The sequence below is a fragment of the Leptinotarsa decemlineata genome, unplaced genomic scaffold, assembly GCF_025532065.1.
Source record: "Leptinotarsa decemlineata unplaced genomic scaffold, Ldec_3_MD MMD2_tig00002159_RagTag_RagTag, whole genome shotgun sequence".
Taxonomy (NCBI): Eukaryota; Metazoa; Arthropoda; class Insecta; order Coleoptera; family Chrysomelidae; genus Leptinotarsa; species Leptinotarsa decemlineata.
The window spans coordinates 7,611,721-7,635,429 of record NW_027412574.1 but is presented as its reverse complement, the minus strand read 5'-3'; the positions used below and the strand labels follow the sequence as shown (position 1 = coordinate 7,635,429).

The 23,709-nt window shown below is 35.8% G+C and overlaps 1 protein-coding gene across 2 annotated transcripts in view; it reads left to right on the top strand.

The window, feature by feature from the left end:
- Window positions 1–23,709, top strand: part of Mip (Myoinhibiting peptide precursor) — a 254,565-nt gene that overhangs the window by 219,221 nt on the left and 11,635 nt on the right. For both annotated transcript variants that reach the window (XM_074177191.1, XM_074177192.1), the window contains exons 5-6: window positions 93–288; window positions 16,407–16,512. In XM_074177191.1, the coding sequence (XP_074033292.1) occupies window positions 93–288; window positions 16,407–16,492 (282 nt within the window). In that variant the 3' untranslated portion in view covers window positions 16,493–16,512. The remainder of the gene's footprint in view (window positions 1–92; window positions 289–16,406; window positions 16,513–23,709) is intronic.

Sequence of the window (23,709 nt, the reverse complement as noted above, 5' to 3'; positions counted from 1 at the left end):
AAGTTTTCCAGTGATGATTGCCGAATGATCCACTTTCTGCAAGAATATGCCACGCTTCCGATAGACGAGCATGACATATATTTTTTTTCCAGGGAGGTTGGGGAAAAAGATCAGCATATGAAGAAGATGATGCAATTGAAGACATATCATCGATGTTGGAGCCATCAACTAGGTACAAGATCCCGACTGACTCAGATGACGACTTCATTGTACATGATAAAGTAAAACGGAACTGGAGCAAATTCACTGATGGTTGGGGAAAGAGAAGCAAATGGGATAATTTCAAAGGTGAGTGTAAATAATGTGAATTCAGCTCACTTAAATTGTTTGTTGGATAGTAGTTTTCAACATTTCCTGTTAAAGGGTGTACAATTTCATCTTCGAAAACTCTAATTCTCAACTGGAATGAGGCTTCATGATAATAATTAGCAATCTGATGGAATCGTCTGCATATGAATACTCTGACCTGCTACTTGATGAAAATGATTTCTCGGTTTATTGCTCAATATAATTGTTATTTTTAGCTATTCATGTTAATTTTCAATATTATTTGTTCTTTCAGAGATTATAAATCATATTATATCATACTAGTAGGTACTATGTTGCTGTATCGCTGCTGTTCCAATGTTTTGACAGAATCAGAATCAACGAATTTAGGCGTGCGCAGCGTTATAGAACAGTGCTTTCAAAAGATTTTTCTACAGCGCCATCTAGTGGCGAGTTACAAAAAAAATGATAGCAAACCTTCTCTATGAAAAATTACTTATATATGTCAAGTTTCATCACGATCGGTTGAGCGATGTAGAAGTTTATCAGCACGTACCAACCAACCAACCAACAAACATCCATTTTTATATATTAGATTAGACAATAGAAGTCAGAACTAGTAAAATTCACAATACTATGGGTTTTAAATTGAAGAGGTTTCATTTTTAGGAGTGACTAATTTTTGGGAAAGAAAGTTTTTGGCTTTCTACTTCTCCATCCATACTATAGGTTTTATTGGAGCTCCGTCACGCTGGAACCCGCTTTGAAAAAAATCTACCTTTTTTTTAGCGTACTTTACCTACAAATGATATTAATAAATGTATTAATGTTCATTTTTTTGTAGTCTTATCGGTTACTGAGAAAGCACTATTGATATTATTCAAACTACGAAGGACGAGTAATATTGTGCCAAATAGTTCCGAAATAGGTTTTAAATGGATTGTAATTTATTGTAGTAACAACAAAATATTACTATATTTTATATTCTTCCGAAGTAAAGCAAAAAAGCTACGATAACAAGACTTCAAATCATAAAATTAATAACAATTGTCCTCAAACTACAAACGATGGAATTTATTGTAGCTAAAATTTATATGTTTGTAGTTACCAAATCAAAAATGAATGAAATAAAATCGAGTATTTTTCAATTGAACTAACCTAACATAATCTATCCTAACCAACATATTTATGTTACCTGAAATCTGAAGTAAAAACTAACGTATTTTATAATTGTCCTCAAACTACAAACGATGGTGTTGATTATAGCTGGAATTAGATGTTTGTAGTTACCATTAAACACATAAAAAATGTATGAAATAAAATCGTGTATTTCCAACTAAACTAACCTAACATAACCTATCCCAACCAACATATGTAACCTGAAATCTGAAGTAAAAAGTAACGTATTTTAGAACGCTTCATTTGGAGAAAAACATCTACCCTCAAAATCTAACCTGACTTCCGAATTCAAAAACGAACTCATGTTAGATGTTCAGGATTAAGAATTACCTATTTCCAACATACTGTTCAGGATTAAGAATTACCTATTTCCCACATACTAACATGAGTTCGTTTTTGAATTCGGAAGTCAGGTTAGAATTTGAGAGTAGATGCTTTTTTCCAAATGAAGCGTTCTAAAATACGTTAGTTTTTACTTCAGATTTCAGGTTACATATGTTGGTTAGGATAGGTTATGTTAGGTTAGTTCAGTTGGAAATACACGATTTTATTTCATACATTTTTTATGTGTTTAATGGTAACTACAAACATCTAATTTCAGCTACAATCAACACCATCGTTTGTAGTTTGAGGACAATTGTTATTTTATGATTTAAAGTCTTGTTATCGTAGTTTTTTGCTATACCTCAAAAGAATATAAAATAAATTGATACTGTGTTGTTACTACAATAAACTTCAATCAATTTAGAACCTAGTTCAAAACTTTCTAGCGCATTATTACTTGTATTTTGGAGTTTGAATAATATCAATAGTAACCGATAAGACTACAAAAAAATGAACATTAATACATTTATTACTATCGTTTGCAGGTAAAGTAAGCTAAAAAAAGGTAGATTATTTTCAAAGCGGGTTCCAGCGTGACGGATCTGTTTATTGGGGGGTGTTGATATTGTGAACCAAAATTTTGTTCCATGTCGTATCAAGGTTGAAATAACCAATGAGTCAGTATTATCAACTGAGAAATGAAAGTTTTTGTTCAGAACCTTCCAACATATTTTTTTTTCATTTTGTATGGTGTATTTTACAGTTTCAATAAAGTATGTCAACAAATGTTAACGAACTGAAATGAATAAATTACTTATAACTTTAATTTTCCACTATCATTGGAAAACAAAGCTACCTGGTGACTCCATTCATTGGCTGGAGTAAATAGAAAAAACAATATTCAAAATTATCAAGCCACATGCAGACATTTTTACTTCATACATTCATATTAATAATAATTAATAAAATTTCACCAATATGTGTGGAATTTTGAATACATTTGAATTTGGGGCACGTCAAAATCCCTAGTAACTACGAGACGCATGAATTTGTAGCACCATCAGCTTGGCAACTCTGCGTCAGATTATTTTAATCCTCATCGGTGTCGTGCTACATAATTCTTATTTTTTTTTACCGTAGTATGCACTGGTCAGGCCCTATCCCCCGAAGCCCCGATACATTCGGGAGGGCGCGCCAGCATTATCAACCAACGACCACTCCACACACTGTGGGGTAAGTGATCATTGGCTTCGAGAATCATGTGCCCTAAGCAAGCGCATTTCTGCTCAGGAGCAACTAGTGAGATATACATGGCCTATTGTTGATCACAATCTTGAAGAACTCAGTGACAACTCATATCAAACGAACAAGTTATTATCAGGAACACGAAATATATTGTAGATTTCTAATACATCATATAGTTATCAGTTAGGGAAGCAGGTTCACTAATACAAACGGTTTCAATACCCCCAAAACCAATTACCAAATCCGCTGAATTCTACTTCAAACGTATTCCGACCTAATATAAAACATATTTCTTTGAGGGGGTAAAACTTGTCTGATTCAATTTCCAATAATTAATATATAGAAACATTAGGGCCTTAAGGCCTGAAGTGAATTTGTTATTTTGTTGTGAGATCTTGAGGTGATAGGTAGATAGTTTCCTCTTAAGTAGCGCGAAACTTCACAAAGTGGAAATAATGTTACGATTAATATGTATGATTATATTATTGAGATCTATATGTGACACCTGAAGAGATCGAAGCTCAAAATCATCTATAAAAATAAGCCAGTAAACATTGTACTCCAATATTGGTCATGAGATGGTTTTCGTGAGATGTCTGTCAATAGAGACAGCTCAATGACGATCGTTATTGAATGTCATTAATACAATTTTTACATGATTGAGATACCTCGTGAAATAATGAACTTCATAAATATATCTCATTTGTATTTCCACTAATGAATCAAAAACAAAATATTCAATTTCTGTGTAACAACAAAGAGAAAATTACCAAATATTTGGAGAAGAACTGAATGACATTGTTTCATTATAAAGAAATTATTTTGGAATGTCAATACATCAATGAATTTTACCGTTCATGACGTAACTCATACCTTATATATTCGTGATCGTCACCTGAAAGATGTCTGGTTTGGGGTGTTATATATACATAATTTTCATTATTGAAATATTTGATAAAGCACTAAACATCATAAGTATATCATATATTCCTTGATAATTTTCTAGTTGATAAAAGTTACTTCGGTGTTGTCTCAACAAAAAATAAAAATAGTGAAAATTGAATTGAGGCAAGGATGGTCACCTAACTTTCGAGGTTTTTGGCGAGTTGCGCCACCACAACCTGGGCAACTGGTGCAAAACCGCCGGACAGGCAGCCCTGACGTTTTTAGGAGAAAACATTCAAAACTCCTTTCGATACCAGTCATGATTCTATTCACTAAACCGCTCAAATGCTTTGGCAACGGGCGCTTTGAGTGGAGGCATAATCTAAGGGACAGCCGTGCATCGCCACGTGAATATGTGGCAGAATATACTATGAAACACATACTGAGCATGTCGTCTTTTTACCCCTAAGTTTTGGAGATTATGTATCTGCATGTATGAGCATTTTTCTTTGAGGCAGCTGCCCGAGGAACTGATGATCTTGGTTTAGTTTTATCACTGAACGAGTGTCACAGAGTCTTACTGTCACAGAGTTGAAACCCAATCAGTAAAAGAAACAGTCAGTGCTTCAAACCCCGTCAATTTTCTATATCCCGGCTTTGATTTCCACTCCCAATTCAGATGTAACTTTGTAATATCTCTTTTTATCAGCAGGATTAATATTCCCATTTGAGTTTGAAGTTTACAGAAACGGTCTCATATACAAGCTGATTCACGGTGGATGGCACATTAGACGTTTCTGGTGAACCAGACAACGGATCACTTTGAAAATTTAATGGAGGGCATATTCGGACATTCTCTAGCCAACTAAAATATTTTCGACAATGCGGTGTTGCCGCTTCTATTAGAAAGCAGTAGCAACTTTGATTTTTCAAATGGAACACTCTGAATACAATATTATTTTTGAAATCTCCAACAATTGCCCGACAACTTTTCTTGATATTTCCCTATACCTATCTGTTACCGTTTTCGAAATAAAAATTAATTTCAATTTTTTTCTTCGAAAATCATGACTTCTAAAAATGCCGATATCTTTTAGTTAAGAAGTACTATGATATCGAAATTCGGTTTGGAGTTAGGTGATACTTGGACACTTCCTACACGTCAGCCTAATCTCCGTTATTTCAATACAGGGTGGTAAAAAAATACAGTTTTTTCGTTTGCTTGAAAAAGTTGCTGAAATTTGATTATTTTGAATGGAACACCCTGTATATTATTGAAAATTCGGAAAGCTGCTGAAATTTGCTTTCTTTCTATGTATATCATACCTATACCTAACTAGTCAAGTTTCGGACTTATGAACATTTATTTGTGAAAATGTCCCTTCAGAATGGTATTTTCATTCGGTATTTGGTAAGCAGGCCATGATTACTATTTGACAGTAGCGTTGTGACATTCTCCTAATAATATCGACATTTTCGTCAGTTCAGAAATTGCAAATACCTTCAAAACTATGGAACAAAACTATTCAAACGAAGTTCTTATGAATTTGTTTATTATTTTTGGACAGTGTGACAAAATTATCAGCAAAACATGTAGAAAGTTCAATGAAATGTATCCGAATCTACCGCCAATGAACCTCAAGAAATTTATACGAATTCAGAACAATTTCAATGCATTTGGATCAACTTTAAAAGCACCAAGAAACTTGCCTCGACCCGTAACTTTCGAAGACAACCAGATTAATGTCTTAGCATATTTTAACGCATTTCCCGAGTCATCGATAAGAAGTGCTGAAGAAGATTTGGGTATAAAATATTCATCGGTTCAAAGAATCTTGCGAAGACATAAAATGCATGATTATAAATTCACCAAAATTCAAGCAATGAAGCCTCAAGATCCTCAACAGAGAGTAGAATTTTGTGAAATGTTGTTGACACGCATTCAAGAAGATCCACTTTTTTTAAATAAAATTATTTGGACTGATGAATCGAAATTTTCGAGAGAAGGGATTTTCAATAGAAAAAATCGTCATTATTGGTCCAGTGAAAATCATCACGTCACAAAAGAAGCCGGATTTCAAGAAAAATTTAGTTTTAATGTCTTCTGCATGTTGATGGACAACAAATTGAGGTACGTGATATACGAGGAGTCATTAACATCCAGAAGCTACCTGAATATTTTGGAGAATACTGTAGACAGTTTCGTGGATAATCTGCCACTCGAAGATTATCGAAACTGTTGGTACCAACTAGACGGAGCTCCTGCACATTGCACAAGAGAAGTGAGCGCAGAACTGGATAGACTATTTGACGATCGGTGGATGAGGCGCTTGGGACCATGGAATTGGCCAGCCAGATCGCCCGATCTTAATCCATTAGACTTTTATTTGTGGGGAATGTTTAAAGAAAAAGTTTACAAAATACCCGTGCGTTCGAGAGATGAATTGTTAGAAAGGACTGCCCAAACATTTGAAGATTTGGATCCCAATGAAATCAGATCAGCCACCACGAAAGCAGTCAACACCCGCATTTTAAAGTGCTTGGAAGTGAACGGCCAGCGATTCGAACATATTTTGAAATATTCCACATGATTGTTTTACTTTTTTATAATTATTCATATCAATATTTCCAATTTCAAGTTTCTTGGTGCTTTTTTAAAGTTTATCCAAACATATTGAAATTGTTCTGAATTCGTATAAATTTCTTGAGGTTCATTGGCGGTAGATTCGGATACATTTCATTGAACTTTCTACATGTTCTGCTGATAATTTTGTCACACTGTCCAAAAATAATAAACAAATTCATAAGAACTTCGTTTGAATAGTTTTGTTTCATCGTTTTGAAGGTATTTGCAACTTCTGAAGTGACGAAAATGTCGATATTATTAGGAGAATGTCACAACGCTACTGTCAAATAGTAATCATGGCCTGCTTACCAAATACCGAATGGAAATACCATTCTGAAGGGACATTTTCACAAATAAATGTTCATAAGTCCGAAACTTGACTAGTTAGGTATAGGTATGATATACATAGAAAGAAAGCAAATTTCAGCAGCTTTCCGAATTTTCAATAATATATAGGGTGTTCTATTTAAAATAATCAAATTTCAGCAACTTTTTCAAGCAAACGAAAAAACTGTATTTTTTTACCACCCTGTATTGAAGTAACGGAGATTAGGCTGACGTGTGGGAAGTGTCCAAGTATCACCTAACTCCAAACCAAATTTTGATATCATAGTACTTCTCAACTAAAAGATATCGGCATTTTTAGAAGTCATGATTTTCGAAGAAAAAAATTGAAATTAATTTTTATTTCGAAAACGGTAACAGATAGGTATAGGGAAATATCAAGAAAAGTTGTCGGGCAATTGTTGGAGATTTCAAAAATAATATTATATCCAGAGTGTTCTATTTGAAAAATCAAAGTTGCTACTGCTTTCTAATAGAAGCGGCAACACCGCATTATCGAAAATATTTTAGTTGGCTAGAGAATGTCCGAATATGCCCTCCATTAAATTTTCAAAGTGATCCGTTGTCTGGTTCACCAGAAACGTCTAATGTGCCATCCACCGTGAATCGGCCTGTATACGAAATCTGGATCTAACGACTATCCGGTAAAGCGATTACGATTCAGCAAAGATTTGTCCAGTGGGAATTTTGATGCCTATCTTCCCATAGCAGCACACAAAATTACTTGGCGTCGTATGGAGGTAGCTGTAGAAGAACATAATTTTGGTATTGCTACACCTTCGCAATTTAAAGTTGATATGGTTTGTCAGGAGGTACCTGTTTTAGAGCGTGAACATTCACCTATTGTATCTTCAATAAATTATGATGGAAATTTAATGAGAAGTTTATTGTCCCAATCTGAGTCTGTGACATCAATAGAAAAACAAACGTAGGGCAAGGTTTACTAATTACACACGAAAAAATCAAATAAAAAAGGCACAAAAGAATATGGACAGACTCTACCTGAATCCCACCGTAAAGTTGTGTCTTAATATAAGAAAAAAAACCCTGATGTACAGAGGCAATCTGTCGTCACCTACCAGGCTGCAAACCCTGAAAAATATAGGCAATCTGTTGCATTATATCAGGCCAAGAATACCGATGTGCATAGAGTGATTCAGTCACGGTATAGAGAAAATACAATTCAGCGTGTATGGAGAAGCAAGTTGCTTTCGGGTTTGGCGTATGACCCAGATATTGCTTATGGCACTGACAGCAGTGTAGTCTTAGGTTCTATGATGTAAAAGTGTCAGTGGTGTAACGCCTTGAAGTGGAAAGATGAGACACCTGGCATGTGTTGTAGCGCCAGTGAAGTACAACTTGAGCCATTTAAACAACTGCCTGAACCACTTTACAGTCTGGTTGATGATTTACACCCATACATAAATCATTGATTAATCATTGATAAAATATCATTGATAAAATATCGCCTTCAGAGTCATTCAAGATCGTGATGCTTGCATGTAAAAAACCAAAAAGAGAACACAGAGGCAGATTCAATGACCCGGCAAATGAAATGGCTGTTGTATTGGTAGATCAGCATTTTGACCGAAAAGACATCATCCTCGAAAACCGAAGTAACTCATTTCAGCATATCAGTGAGATATATCGAGCTTAAGACGCGCTGCAGTACCCGTTGATGTTTTGCTGGGGGGATGATGGCTATTCCACAGTATACTATATACAGTAATCTCACTTCGGGTGATTTTTGGTTTGAATTTTCTACACGCAGACCTAGGAGTTGCAGTCTCAGGTCTGCGCAAACGACGAGTTCAAGACAGGCACGCAACCAAATCGTTTAAACACTACTCAACATAACAAATATTCATATAAACTGCTCAAAAAAATACAGTCGATGTTGGGCACCTAAGAAAATTGTACAAATGATAATTTTGCATTTGTGTAATATTCAAGTAACCCAGATCATTTCGACAACGATGAACTATGTTTCAAGTAGATTTTAAAAATTCATGGGATCGGATGTGACAAAATATATTTTAATTTCAACAAGAGAAAAGACAAGATGAAGAACGAGTTTTGTTATTCATGAACCATGGTACTGTGCAAGAGCTCTCTAGGAGGAATACCGAGTCCCTGTGTGTATACAAACGTGATAGCATGGTCTGCATTGATAAGGAACACTTCAAAACGGTCCGCAGTTGGGTCCCTGTTCGAATCAGGCGAAGTCCTACTATTTGCAAAGTTGTTTCTCCAAAGTGAGAAGCTTTGCACCTATGTCTGAGGAGACTTGGATTCTGAAACGTTAACAGTCGTAAGGTATTTTTGACAGTCAAATGTACATTATATAAGAAGTTGCTGACTAATAGGACATGTTTCATTTAGAATAACTGTTTTTAATCTACGCAGCAACTGGAAATGTCTATACCTTTGTATACATTGTATGGCATGTGTCTGACAAAACAACTACTTCTCTGGCAACTATCCCAACAGATGTTGAATTATATCTCGGACATACGTGCAAAAATCCTTTCTTTGAAGGAACAACTCTGCAAGAGCTGTCTACGAGGAATACCGAGTCCACAGTATACTTATATAACTATACTGTGCCGAGTCCCTGTGTGTATACAACAAATGCAAAATTATCATTTGTACAATTTTCTCAGGTGCCCAACATGGTTTTCATAGACTGTTTTTTTTTGAGCAGTTTATATGAATAGTTGTTATGTTGAGCAGTGTATACACGCTTTGGTTGAGATTGTAGTAGGGAGAAATGTCATTAGTGTCAAATACATCATCATTATAAAAAATGAAACTCCTGGACACCGACATCAAAGGGACCGACGCTGAGTGAAACTACTGTATACAGAAATACTGTGGCTATTCAATCAACATACCACAATGCGATCTCACAACTAAGTTGCCTTCGAAAAGTTTTTATTCATACAGAATAATGATCAGAGAAGTAGAAGATAACTTTTTGGTTGAATATCGCGCTCTTTTTAGTCAATATTCGGTAGATGAATACGCAAAAATAAAAACTGAAAGACTAAACTACATAAAAAACAATCAAGCCAAATTGCGCGCAGATAATTATATCCATTTAAAAGATGCAATTGGACGTCAATATACTGAAGAAAATCAGCTGGGACAAATGGTAGTACTTCCATCATCTTTTACTGGTGGACTAAGATACATACACGAAAAAACGCAAGACACCATGACATATGTTAGACATTACGGTCGTCCCGACCTTTTTATCACTTTCACATGTAACCCACGCTGGAGTGACATAAATGAGCACTTACTTTCAGGACAAAAATCTCATGATCGGTACGATATTATTCCGCGTGTCTTTCGATTGAAGGTAAAAAAAAATCATGGTTTTGTTGATAGAAGGGAAAATATTCGGTGAAGTGAGATGCTATATGACACGGCAAAAGCGAGGTCTTCCGCATATTCATATACTTTTATGGCTTCAACATCGCATCACTCCGGATCAAATTGACAATATTATTTGTGCTGAAATACCTAACCCAGATCGTGATCCTGAGCTTTACGAAATTGTTAAAAGTAATATGATACATGGCCCCTGTGGAAGTTTTAACCGAAATTTTCCATGCATGGAAGATAATTTGTGAAGCAAACGTTATCCTAAGGCTCTCATTGAGGAAACTCAAACCGGTGATGATGGTTATCCGCAGTACAGGAGACGTCCTCTGGATGACGGTGGATTCTCTGTCAATATCAAGGGTGTTACAATAGATGATCGTTGGGTGGTTCCTTATAATCCAGTGCTATTAAGAACATGTAACGCTCACGTGAACGTAGAGTATTGCCATTCAGTGAAGTCAATCAAATACGTTTGCAAATATGTTAATAAAGGGTCAGATCAGACTACGTTCACTTTAGAGAACGGAAAGGATGGAAAGGATGAAGTTACAACCTGAGCAAGTGGTCGATTTATGAGTTCAGCTGAAGCAGTTTGGCGAATCTTTGAATTCCCAATACATGAGCGTTTTCCTCCTGTAGTGCACCTTGCCCTCCATTTAGAAAATGGACAGAGAATTTATTTTAATGAGCAGAACTTGTACGATAAATTGAGTAGTCCTCCTACAACTACACTCCTCTCCTTTTTTGATCTGTGTAACGTGGATGACTTTGCAAAAACATTGCTATACTCGGAAGTCCCTGCGTATTACGTTTGGAACAAGCGATGTTTTCAGAGAAGGAAGAGAGGAGTGAATGTTGAAGGATGGTCAGGGGTCAAAAAAGAACACGTTCTAGGTAGGGTTTATACTGTTCATCTAAACAATACAGAATGCTACCACCTTCGAATGCTTCTACATGAGATCAGAGGCCCAATTTCATTTGAAGCGTTGAAAACTGTAGATGGTCACTTACATCCCACTTTCCAATCCGCGTGCAAGGCTCTAGGTCTACTCGAAGATGATCGGCATTTGTATTCAGCTCTTAAAGAGGCAGCACTTTGTCAAACACCGCATATGATTCGGGAGCTTTCTGTTTTCATTTTATTGTTCTGCCAGGTTTCCGACCCCCTATGTCTTTGGGAAAAATACAAAGAATACCTTTCTGAAGACTTTAAAAAACAACTGGAAAGGCAAGGTGACGTGGATGTAGAGCACTCACCGGACCTCATATTTAACAAATGCCTGTCGGTATTAGAGGATGCCATATTATCATTATACGGCCGTCCTCTTGAAGAGTATGGGTTACATCAATAGATAGTACGTGAAGGAGACCAGTTACGATAGAGTGGCCTTAGAAGACGCAGTAAGAAAAAATGAAGCATCCTTGAATGACGAGCAACAGGTAGTTTACAATGAAATTATCGCAAGTGTAGATGCAAATGACGATCGAATATTTTTCTTAGACGTTCCAGGTGGAACTGGTAAAACCTTCCTTATTACTTTTGGCGAAAGTAAGAAGTACTCACGACATTGCCCTGGCGGTGGCGTCGTCCGGCATAGCTGTTACATTACTCAAAGGTGGTCGAACTGCTCATGCTACTTTTAAGTTACCACTCAATTTAATCACTACCAAGACTCCCATTTGCAACATCTCCAAACAAAGTAATTTTGCTGAAGTTTTAAAGAGTACAAAAATAATCGTGTGGGACGAAATAACGATGGCTCATAAAGGTGGTATTGAAGCCTTAAACTCGTCACTAAGGGATATAAGGGGTAATACAAAATTAATGGGTGGCGTAACAGTTTTGCTGGCCAGAGACTTTCGGCAGACTCTACCAGTGGTGCCAAAAGGAGCCAGAGCTGACGAAGTAAAGTTGTGCATTAATAAATCTAATTTGTGGCCCCAGCTTAAGCTCTCTGAAAATATGAGAGCACATTTGGGTGGGGATGAGTCTGCTGGTATATTTTTAGATCTCCTTCTTAAAATTGGTAATGGTGATTTTCCATCGTTTGATGGAATGATAACCATCCCGGAAGAATTGTGCACAGTTGTTACTACGGTTCAAGAATTGCCGTCTGAAGTTTATCCTGACATTATTCATATACATGACAAGCCTATTGGATGGTTATGTGATCATGCCATACTCACTCCAAAGAACGATCAAGCAGCAGCTATCAACGATATCCTGCTCATATCGTTTGAGGGCGAAGAAAAGGTCTATACTTCGATTGATACTATGGTTAATACAGATGACGCTACTAATTACCCTGGAGAATTTTTAAATTCATTGAAACCGCCAGGTTTGCCTCGTCATGAGCTCATTCGGCGTGTGGGCACTCCAATTATGTTGTTGCGAAATTCAAAACCACTAAAACTTTGTAACGGTACGAGACTGCAAGTGAAAGCGTTACATCGCAATATAGTGGAAACCACTATATCAACTGGGTGTGCGAAAGGGGAAACTGTATTTATACCACAAATCCCATTGATACCTAATGATATCCCGTTCGAATTTGAACGATTACAGTTTCCCCTAAAAGTCTGTTTTGCCATGACAATAAACAAGTGTCAGGGGCAAACTCTCAGATTTGCGGATATTGACTTGAGAGAACATTGCTTCTCTCATGGACAGTTTTATGTTGCTTGCTCACGATTAAGTTCACCCAATAGCTTAATAGTTTTAGCGCCAAATGACAGATTAGTTAAGAATAATGTGTACAAAGAAGTTTTGTAGGCCCTAATTTTTCACACACGCTAAACAAAAGTAAAGCCGCGAAAACTATACCTAATTAATAATAATACTGCAAAAGCTAGTGATAATATGTGGACGTACTGAATTATATTTGTTATTTGCTAAAACTTTCATATTCTTCCAGATATAACCTTCATCTTCACGGTCAACGCACATACCACTGGTGATGTATATATATATATATATATATATATATATATATATATATATATATATATATATATATATATATATATATATATATATATATATATATAGAAACAGAAGTTAATATCGGACATAGCACTCATGAAAGTGGCAAACCATAGACACGTGTTTCGGGCTTTTGGCCCATCAGCAGTATGGTGCAGCCAAGTGTAAGGATGGGCAACACTTGGTTACCAAAAGATAGAAATACAAATGCATGGAGCCACCAACAGGAGCCAACCGCACATTTGTGGTTTCAGTTGATAGATCTCGTGTTCACAAGGAAACTATCAAAATCACCACGGAGGCAGCTATAGCTACCTGCGTGACATCCGGGTCCAGGAAATTATACAAATATGAAAGTTATTGAGTGTCTTGATATAGAAACAGAAGTTAATATCAGACATAGCACTCATGAAAGTGGCAAACCATAGACACGTGTTTCGGGCTTTTGGCCCATCAGCAGTATGGTGCAGCCAAGTGTAAGGATGGGCAACACTTGGTTACCAAAAGATAGAAATACAAATGCACGGAGCACATTTGTGGTTTCAGTTGATAGATCTCGTGTTCACGGGTAGACAGCTGTTTCAACCTGTTGGGCATCGTCAGTACCAGGCAGGCGGTCCTCGATTGAAGACGAAATGTTGATAACCAAGAAAAGCACTTGATAAAAATAAATGCGTAAATGCAAGCGATACATAAGTGGTATCACCTATTGGTAACTCCTAAATTGAAATCGATATGGAAATTATCAGAACAGTACTTATCTATTTATCTTTTGATTTTCATGGAATCATTTTTCAGCAACTAGACTGCATTAACCTTTCTTGATTTCATATCATTTTAAGAAACATGTAGATTCGTTTTTTGGTGGCATTCCAGGAAAGCTTCCTAAATTTCTGCTGCTGCAGTTGTCGGTTAATTGGTCAAACCACCAACACTGACATAAAAACTTGGCAAGTTGACTTGGGTGTCACACCAATAAGTGGTTCCACTTATGTCTCGCTTGCGTTTACGCAGTTATTTTCATCCAGTGCTTTTCTTGGTTATTCACATTTTGTCTTCAATCGAGGACCGCCTACCCGGTACTGACGATGCCCAACAGGCTGAAAAAGATGTATACCGGTGGCTCTCAAATTGAAATCATTATGGAAACGCTCAGAACAGCCCTTATCTATTTGTCTTTTGATTGTCATAGAATTATTTTCCAGCAGCTTGACTACATTAACCTTTCTCGATTTCATTTATATATCACCCAAAGAAACTTGGAAAGTATCTTTGGATGATCAGTAGAACAGAAGAGTAGGTACTCTTATTACACAAGTTATTCCAATATTTCGATAAAATTTATTATCATTTTCAAGAGTGAGTATTAGTGAGGATAGCCGTGTCGAAAAAATGTTACACTTTCTGGTATTTAGATTTTTTTTTTCATTTTATTGAAATATAAAACGATCAATAAACAAATTATAGAAGCAGCGTCAAGAAAATTTAGCACTCATCTCTGGTATATGTCTGTTCATCACTTTTCGAAGATAATGTAACCTCAGGAATTAAAACAGAAATTATCATATCAATGAATCAAAAAAGCTAGCGAAACTACAAATTCTAAATGTGTTAATATCTCAATATCAAAAATGTCAAGATTGATTCCTTCATTCTATAATGAGTAAATTCAACTTCCTACCGAATTATTAAAATTACATCCAGGTCAATGGAAATCTGATGAAAATTATAATACATGCTTAACAATTTTTAAAAAATAATAATTATTGCAGGTTGTAGCAATGCATAGAAGGCAATTTCCAAATACGAATAAACAAACATTATTGTTACCACCAACTCAGAAATAAAAGAAATAAAAATTCATTTTATTAATTCTAACGATCTATACGTACTCGTAGAAATTATAGTCTATAAATAACAATTTAATAACTTCACAGCATCTGGTATAGATGATATTTATTTTAAGATTAAAAATTTTTAATTTCAAAAAAATTTGGTTTCAATTAAAATTCAACCTTTCCAGCTCCACAACTCAAAAACTATTGATTGGAGGGTGTTTTCTCAAAAGAATTTCATTGTAGCAAATTCAATTCGTTACAAAATCTGCTTACTTTTTCTCTTGAAAAAAAATTATGATGACTGAAAAATCAAGATGAAACCGGAAAATAAAATTTTACCGTGTTATTTATATGTGAAATCGAATTTTCGAATAAGCGAAGCCTTTAACTGACTTGGATTTTTTTTCCAACAGAAATATATATTTTTCTCTATAAATTATCAGGTTTTAAGTGGGTAAAAAAAAATATCGCCTAGAAATGAAACTCCCTAATGTAGGTTCATATATCAATTTTCTACAAATATTCAAATTTATTATGGGTTTTCATTGATGAATTAACATTTTTGAATAGATTTTTTATCTATTTGTTTTCATTATCGAATACATTACTGATGTATCCAAGATTTGTCCATTTTTGGACGCGAAATTAACATTCAAATCTGGTAAAATTAGTGGCAACGTATGATAGTTTTTTTTTCTCCAATTCTTCAGAGCCTACTCGATCGTAAATGTGTGCTCACACCTCTCATTATCTTGCCCCTAAAGTAATATATCAAACTTTACTCTCTCTCTTTCAATCTTCACTAACTCTTAGACCTCCCTTTCAACTTCCATTCGCCTTGCCCGATCCCACTTTTCGTAACGCTCTCGTCATGCATTTATCAGGTTTACTTCAACGTTCGCCTCGCCCGATCACACTTTTCGTAACGCTCGCGTCACGCATCCACCAGCTTACTTCACAAGTCAAGCGCGCGTAAAGAAGTTTTACTTCTAAAAATTGGGCTTCAAAAACTAAACACCTGGAGATCTAGTGGGCAGTATTTCAAATGAATATAAAAATTGTCCACTACTGCATGAAAATCCATAACGTATTCAAATAACCCTTCATTGTGAAATTTTCATCGAACAGTTTACAAGATCGCAACACGTGTTCAGTATGTATACGCCCGAAAAAATCTCTGTTCAGTGCAAATCTCACAATAAAGTGATATTTGAGAAGTTCACGAAACTTCATAAAGATCAAAATCTAGTTGAACCTTATCACTGATCAAACTGTTTGTTGATCGATTTCCGCCTCAAAATAATTACTTTCATCAATTTTTCAGGTACCTGGGGAAAGAGACAGCCCGCCTGGTCCAACTTGAAAGGAATATGGGGAAAGAGGAGTGAACCGGAGCAATTCTTAAATTAATCAACTCCAACAAGCGATAGGTTTGAACATTTACTTTTTTCACTTGATTATATTCTGTTCGATGAGAAATTTTTGAGCGAAGACTTGATTACTCGTATTTGTTTGAGGAGAATGTGAGATAAAAACTGTTTCCACCATTGTGAGAGATGATTAACTTGATCAGTATATTCAAACAATATTATGCAGGGATTGGAGTATATAAAGAATTGTATTCAATTTGTAATCATTCAAAACCTGAATCATACATTTTTCTCGAAAAATAATACTTGCTTTCTATGTTTTTTACATAGAAAGTTTTATTTCTTATTTTTTGTGATGATCTCCTACCACGTAGTAACTAGCTACATACATTGATACTTGGTTGTGTCATTCAGATCATTTTTGTTTCGAAATTTTCATTTAACAATTTACAAATCAGAAACACTTATCTCACTATTCAATAGCTACTCAAAGCATATGTAATACCCGAAATTTAATGAATGACGATCAACATGGGAATCCTTGTTGTCAAAGCTATAATTCAAATTTGCATTCAACAGGACTTGAAATTTATATTCTGTACCTGTAGAGTAGCGGGGGTGAGTGTAGACCCACGGCACTCAAGTCACATGTGACCCATTGTACATCCTCCCGAAGAGTTGTCCTCCTAGGTCATCATCCATCCTGTTCTTTCCAGGAAAGTGGATAGGTCACTGGGAGACATCTCCTTTATATTGGCAGGTGTAGGCCAAGACTTGCCGAACACACACTCTCTTTGGCAACCTTGAGGTGTCTAACAGTGGCCTCCGCGAAGGTTTTGAAATATGCAGCGACATTACTGTCGTTGCGCAGCTTCTTTAACTTTCTTGGGGTTCCCTTCGTGGAGGTGCACAAGTGAGGGAGGTTTCCTGCAGGGGCAGCCGGTTCCTTGCCTTTATTCAAGGCGGAGCTTCCTGCGCCCACCGCAGGAAGTGCCCTTGCTTTTGTAGGTGGAGTGAGGGAGAAGGAGGGTACACTTATAGTTGCTGCCACTTTTGCCTCCTTCGCCCACTTTCTCCAAATGTGCTTACGCCTTGGCCTTTGTATTACATCACGAGGTGATCTGCTATGTCCAGCCTCATTCCAAGCGGTAAATTGAGGTGGACATTTCTGTTCATCCCCAGGCACCGCCTTAGATTGGGGTAAGGACTTATGTCCAGCCTCAGAATTGGTTTTTCTTCTTGTTGTTTCTGTTTTTGTGTTTGTTTTATTCATATGTGTTTCCACGAGTAGCAAGGGAAGAACTGGTCACCTTTGGCAGAGCCCCGCATTACCAGAGTTAGGCTGATTGCAATGAGGTTTCGCCCAGTCCCCAAGGGGATCGTTCGTGACCGTATATAACCCTGCGGCCATCTAGCTGTCGGCACGATTCCTCACATCTTAGCTTGGGTTGGCTGGTCCACAGTGGCATGTTTTGCAAAGGCTTTTGGGGAGTTTTAGTTCCTTCCACTCTACTTATTTCTGCCACTGACCAGGAGTCCGGCGACTCCGTCCGTAAGGCCACATTGGCTTCCCGAACAGGGCTTCCAGTCCCCTGGCCGTTCCCCTATCCGCCACCTGGGGACACGCCCGATAGGTAGCCCAACCCACAGAAAAATTGATATTATTACTGACCAGTAAGCATTCTGGAAATACAATAATGCTGGATATAATGTGTATCCTATCAATAATGTTGACCTGATGTATAAAAAAAGTTTTAACTATGAGCCTGATGGACTTATTTAATTTCATGGATTTCATTATCTCGGACTTCCATTATCGGATATAATTCTACTATGATTCGAAATCTATGAAAGAACAAATGAAATCAGAATGAAAAGCTGAAGTATCAAATATATTGAGCAACAAAACGTGAAATGAAAATACAATAAAACGAGTGAAATAATCAGATACAAAATGAAAATGACCACAAAGTAAAATGGAATAAAAATAAGCAAAAAATAAAAAAATTGAAAAATATTCCAAACAAAGTTACCTCACTACGTTTCGATTGTTAGTATCGATAATCATCATCGGATGTTGACGATTGGGGATACTATATAACAATCGTCAACAATAGATTAAAAAGCGGACAAATTCTTTTGCAGGTAGTGATTCCACTAGTTAATTACCGAAAAATCAATTAGGATAATCATCATTCAACAAACAAATTCCACATCGAACCAAAAAACTTTAGGTATATAAACAGCTAACCCTTGTCTTTAGATTCAATATCAATTTGATTCTCCTGAAGATGCTAACCTTGTTAGCGAAACGCGCGTCGAGTGCAAAAATATCAGTTTGGTGTTAGGGTAATTTATCTCTAGAAAAAGTTTTCAACTTCTACACCAAAGCAAAGGTTGCAATCCCATCGTTAAAATCGATTTTTGTGAAAATCTTAGTATTTTTGGGTACTTTCATCGATATGGCTTTCTGGAGACCTTTTGAAACAAATGATAACATTACGTGTGAGGAATCTGTGTCAATCGACAGGGATCCGGAATTTGAAAATAAGGACTTACATGTTCAAGTTCAGCGAGTAATTTTAAATATTCATGAATGCTTGAAGAAGAGAAACCGTCACACTTCACAGAATGCTATTGTGAATAGAATATGCGAGTTAATAAAACTATCTCGTTCGACAGTTCTTCGAGTCATTAAAGTAGGGGATGGCATTGACCATGCAATGAAACGAACACAAAGAAATAAAAAATTCGCAAACGTTGATGCTGCTACAAAAGATGTGATTCGGCGAACAATTCATGGTATATACCAAAAAAATTAAGTATCAACCTTGGAAATGATTTGGTACAAATTACTCGACTATCCCGATTACAATTACAAATCTACGAGGTGTCTTATTGTCTTGTGGTCTCAAATATGAAAAATTGAACAATCGGATGTTCATAATGGAATCGACACGCATTGTTCAACTACGACAAGAATATTTGAGACGAATGAAAAGCTACCGACAATCCAGCAGACATATAATCTACCTTGACGAAACTTGGTTTGACACCCATGATGTTGTTAAATATGGCTGGGTAGACGAAACCAAGTATTGTGCTTTCAACACACCTTCTTCAAGAGAAAAACGTGTTATGATTTTGCATGCCGGGAATGAAAGTGGTTTCGTACCTAAGGTTTTGCTTCTGTCGGCCAAAAATATAAGAGATTCGTTTGCTGATTACCACGAAGATATGACTGCGGCCTTATTAAAAACCTGGTTCAGTGAGCAGCTTCTCCCAAATATTCCTCCAAACTCGGTTATCGTTATAGATAACGCTTCGTATCATTCTCGGTTATTGACTACAATACCAAACAATAACACAAAAAAAGCAGATATTGTTGATTTCATGCGAAATCATGACATGGAAATACCCGAAAAGATTACAACGAATAAGGTATCACTGGCGACCATGAAACAATGTAATTTCAAAAAAGAGTATATTATTGATTCGATTTGTGAAACACGTGGTCATATTCTCTTACGTTTGCTTCCATACTATTGTGTGTTCAATCCAACTGAAATGGTTTGGGTCACAATGAAAGATGATGTGTGGAAGAACTGTGTGGCCCACGTTATAGAGGAAGAGAACAAATATTAAGTGCAAAGTTCCATAAATCCGATCGTTATTCAATCCAATGATGATTCCACCTCATCCAAATATAGCGAAGAAGAATTTTTATTTTTCGAACAATTTTGTTGACCCCTATTATATTGTGAATATATGTTTAACGATAATTTGGTGTGATCATTTGTGTTTTCATTGTATTTTAGAGTTTTCGACTCGGAAATCAACTACCTTAAATTTCGAAGTTTTTCATAATTACCCATGGTGGAAAAATTCAGTTGAGATAACTTTTTCATGGGGTGATCAATTGCTATGTAAAAATAAGTAACTGAAAAACTACCACTGAAAAATAATATGACGACGCCTATGTCGAGGCGGGAATTCCTTCTCTGTGCTGTTCCAATTGGTATTGAAAATACTATAGTAGTTTGGTAGAGCTACTCAATAATAATGAGTGAGTCTTTGTAAAAACTGACACTGAGGCTTTCTACTTTGTTATAAAAAACATATAACTCCTTCATGTGTCCTTCTTTCATTCTTGAATGTCAATTTATATAAGTTAGAAATTATTCTCGTCACTTCAGAATTACAAATAATTTTTTCTCTTCTATGTTACTGTAAAAATCAATTTTTCGCCACCATTTGATGGATTTGATGTTAACAACCAAAACCATTTTTTCTCAACTATTATGGAAAAATAGCACCTGTTGGAATACCATCCACGGAAGGGTCGAGACGTGTTTTATAATTATTTACCTAAAACAAACGTAATAAGCATATGACAACTTCCACCTGAAGCCAGAACTCAGCAGTATTCAACATAGATTAACTTCGTCTTTGTCACTAAGTAATTTGCGCGAATCCTTTGAAAGTTATCACGATAAGATTAACTTGACTCAACGCAGTAGGCCATTACGTGTCACGTTTAATGTAAGATGACGGAGGAAATCGCGCGGGGGTATAGGGGCGGTCTAAGCAATGATGCGCTATCGCCGAGAAAGCGACCCAAACGCGGGCAGACGCGTGAGAGCAGACGTCGTTGACGGTTGCGTCAGTTTTGCGAAATTTCTTTATAGGTAACATAATCCGATTCTCGAAACTATTCATTACTTGTGTAATTGGCATATTTTTTCAATTCAGTACTTTTCAAGTAAAAAAATAAATAACTAGCTATTGTCCGCGGCTTCGCCCGCATAGAATTTGGTTTCTCACATTAGGTTTCGTGACAGACCATTTTAAACAAATCGTTACAATATTTTTGTATCAACCCAGGTTTCCAACTTCAAAACTGACGAAATTCAATACCATTTTTGGACCCCTATTTTCCCCCGTGGTAGAGGAAATTCCTGATTCTTCTTCTTGATGCTTATTTACGCTATACAAAGAATCTACCTGCTTATTTCAAGATTATAGGTTCAGTAGCTTCGGCTGTACGTCAATATAAGAGTGTCAGTCAATCAATACGTATCCACTTATACAATACTAGCTGTTTTCTGCTGTTTTACCGCTTTACCATGTGTTACATTCATCCATCCTCACAAACTTTACGCATTTATGATATTAGTGGGAGTAGAATTATTACGATTACCACTGTATTTCATTCTAATTCTTTCAGTTTTTTTGCTGATGCTATTCGATATTGTTCAAGTGGATACTTTGACAGACACTTTTATATTACCGTACAGAAAAAACCAAAATCATTTTAGCCAGACAAAGCTACTGGACCTAGAATCTTAAAAGATTCAGGTAGGTTCTTTGTATATCGTAAATTGTATTGAATTTCATCAGTTTTGAAGTTGGAAACCTGAAGTTTTGGGTTGATAAGAAAATATTGTAACTATTTATTCAAAATTGTCTGTCACGAAACTTAATGTGACAAACCAAATTCTACGCGGGCGAAACCGCGGGCAACAATATGATAATATAATGATATGATAATAAAATAATATATTAATATATCATTATAATAATATAATAATACAATATTCATTTGTATTTGAACAATTTCCACAAACATTTTTCATTTCTAGACGAGCAAGCTACGGTATCAGCAAAATGCATCTAGAAATAATAAATGTTTGTGAAGATTGTTTAATTATGATCATGGATAGTTTCAATGAATTATTCGAAAATTCATTATTGAAATATCCACCAAAAATTATTGGATTGAAATTCGAACGGATATGTCGTTACTGATAATTATGATTATTTCAAAAATTCTCGTCAAATAAATTCACAATTTCGTTGACTAGGGACAGTTTTCTGATCCTTCCTCATTGAACTATAATTTTCAATTTCGAAAATGTCGACTGTCTTCATTCTCGAACTCTGGACTGGAGGAAAACTATCCTTAAATCGTCAACTACAGTGGATCTCTGATAAATTTGATGGCACTGGATCTTGTTCCCAATGCAATATTCTTGACTGCGGTAGACAGTGAATAATCTCTCCCTACAATTACAGATTCTGACTTTAATTTACATTATTCCATTCAAGATTTCAATTTGATTCAACAGTGTTCATGTCATCTCTTTATAGAAGACAGTCATATGATTATTGCAGTTAGTGAATCTAGTAACTGGTGGCATGTGCTCGAAAGCATTGTTCTCAACTCTCCAATTTTCCTTTGATGTCGTTCAAAACAGAAGCTTCCTTTATATATCTCAATTTGTTCAAGAAGATATAAACTTAAATTCATCGATAACATTTTTATACGCTGCAGGTGATGTTGCGAATCGCGGATTATTACGAAACGGATTTCAAAATATCAACTCTGCGCCGACTATTCAAATAATTTGAAAAAGTAAGAAATAACAATTTCGTGTTCGTTGTTTTAATGGAGTTCATTCCACATAATCAAGTATACAAAATTATTATTTTCTTCAAAACTTTCAAGTCTAACATGGAAACTTTTTTTAATGCACCCGCGGGTTTGAAGAGTGTTCTTTGTGACATGACATTAGCTCGTTTCCAGTAAAAGGTCCGGTAATCTGATTTGAACGTAAATAAGAGAAACGGGTTCATACATAAAACTATATTCCTCAAATCGGAGAATGTGATGTGCGTTGATGAAGTAACACATAAATTCATTATGAGCTAATTGAAAATAATTATTGAAAATTCAGGAAGCAGGACAATTTTTTATTTTGATTAGAATACTTTGATAAAACGGTAACCCACCTTCTAGTAATTACGTTATCATCGGTTTTTCAAATGGATCATATCTTTTTTGCAACTCAAGGGGTTATATTGCTGAACAATAATGATAATAGCAATTATAATGATATTTGTTTGCCTCTATTATAATTCATACAGTTTTGACTTCAATAAATCATAAGGGAGAGTAATTATTCAATGACAAATAGATTAACGAACTTACAGAAGAGCAAGTCTTGGGAAAGTATAGTGCGAATTTACAGTTGAACAAGATAATTTACGTTTGTGGCTGTTATACAGGCCGTTTTTTTAGCTGATCCCACTATCTCGGAAACGGTGGAACCTGCGAAGTTAGTTAAATTGTACAAAAGTTTCATAGTTTGGGGAACTAGAATAATCTCTTTTCAGATCGAGAATATCAGCGCTTATTTTTGGAAAATGGAAAATGGAAAATATATATATATATATATATATATATATATATATATA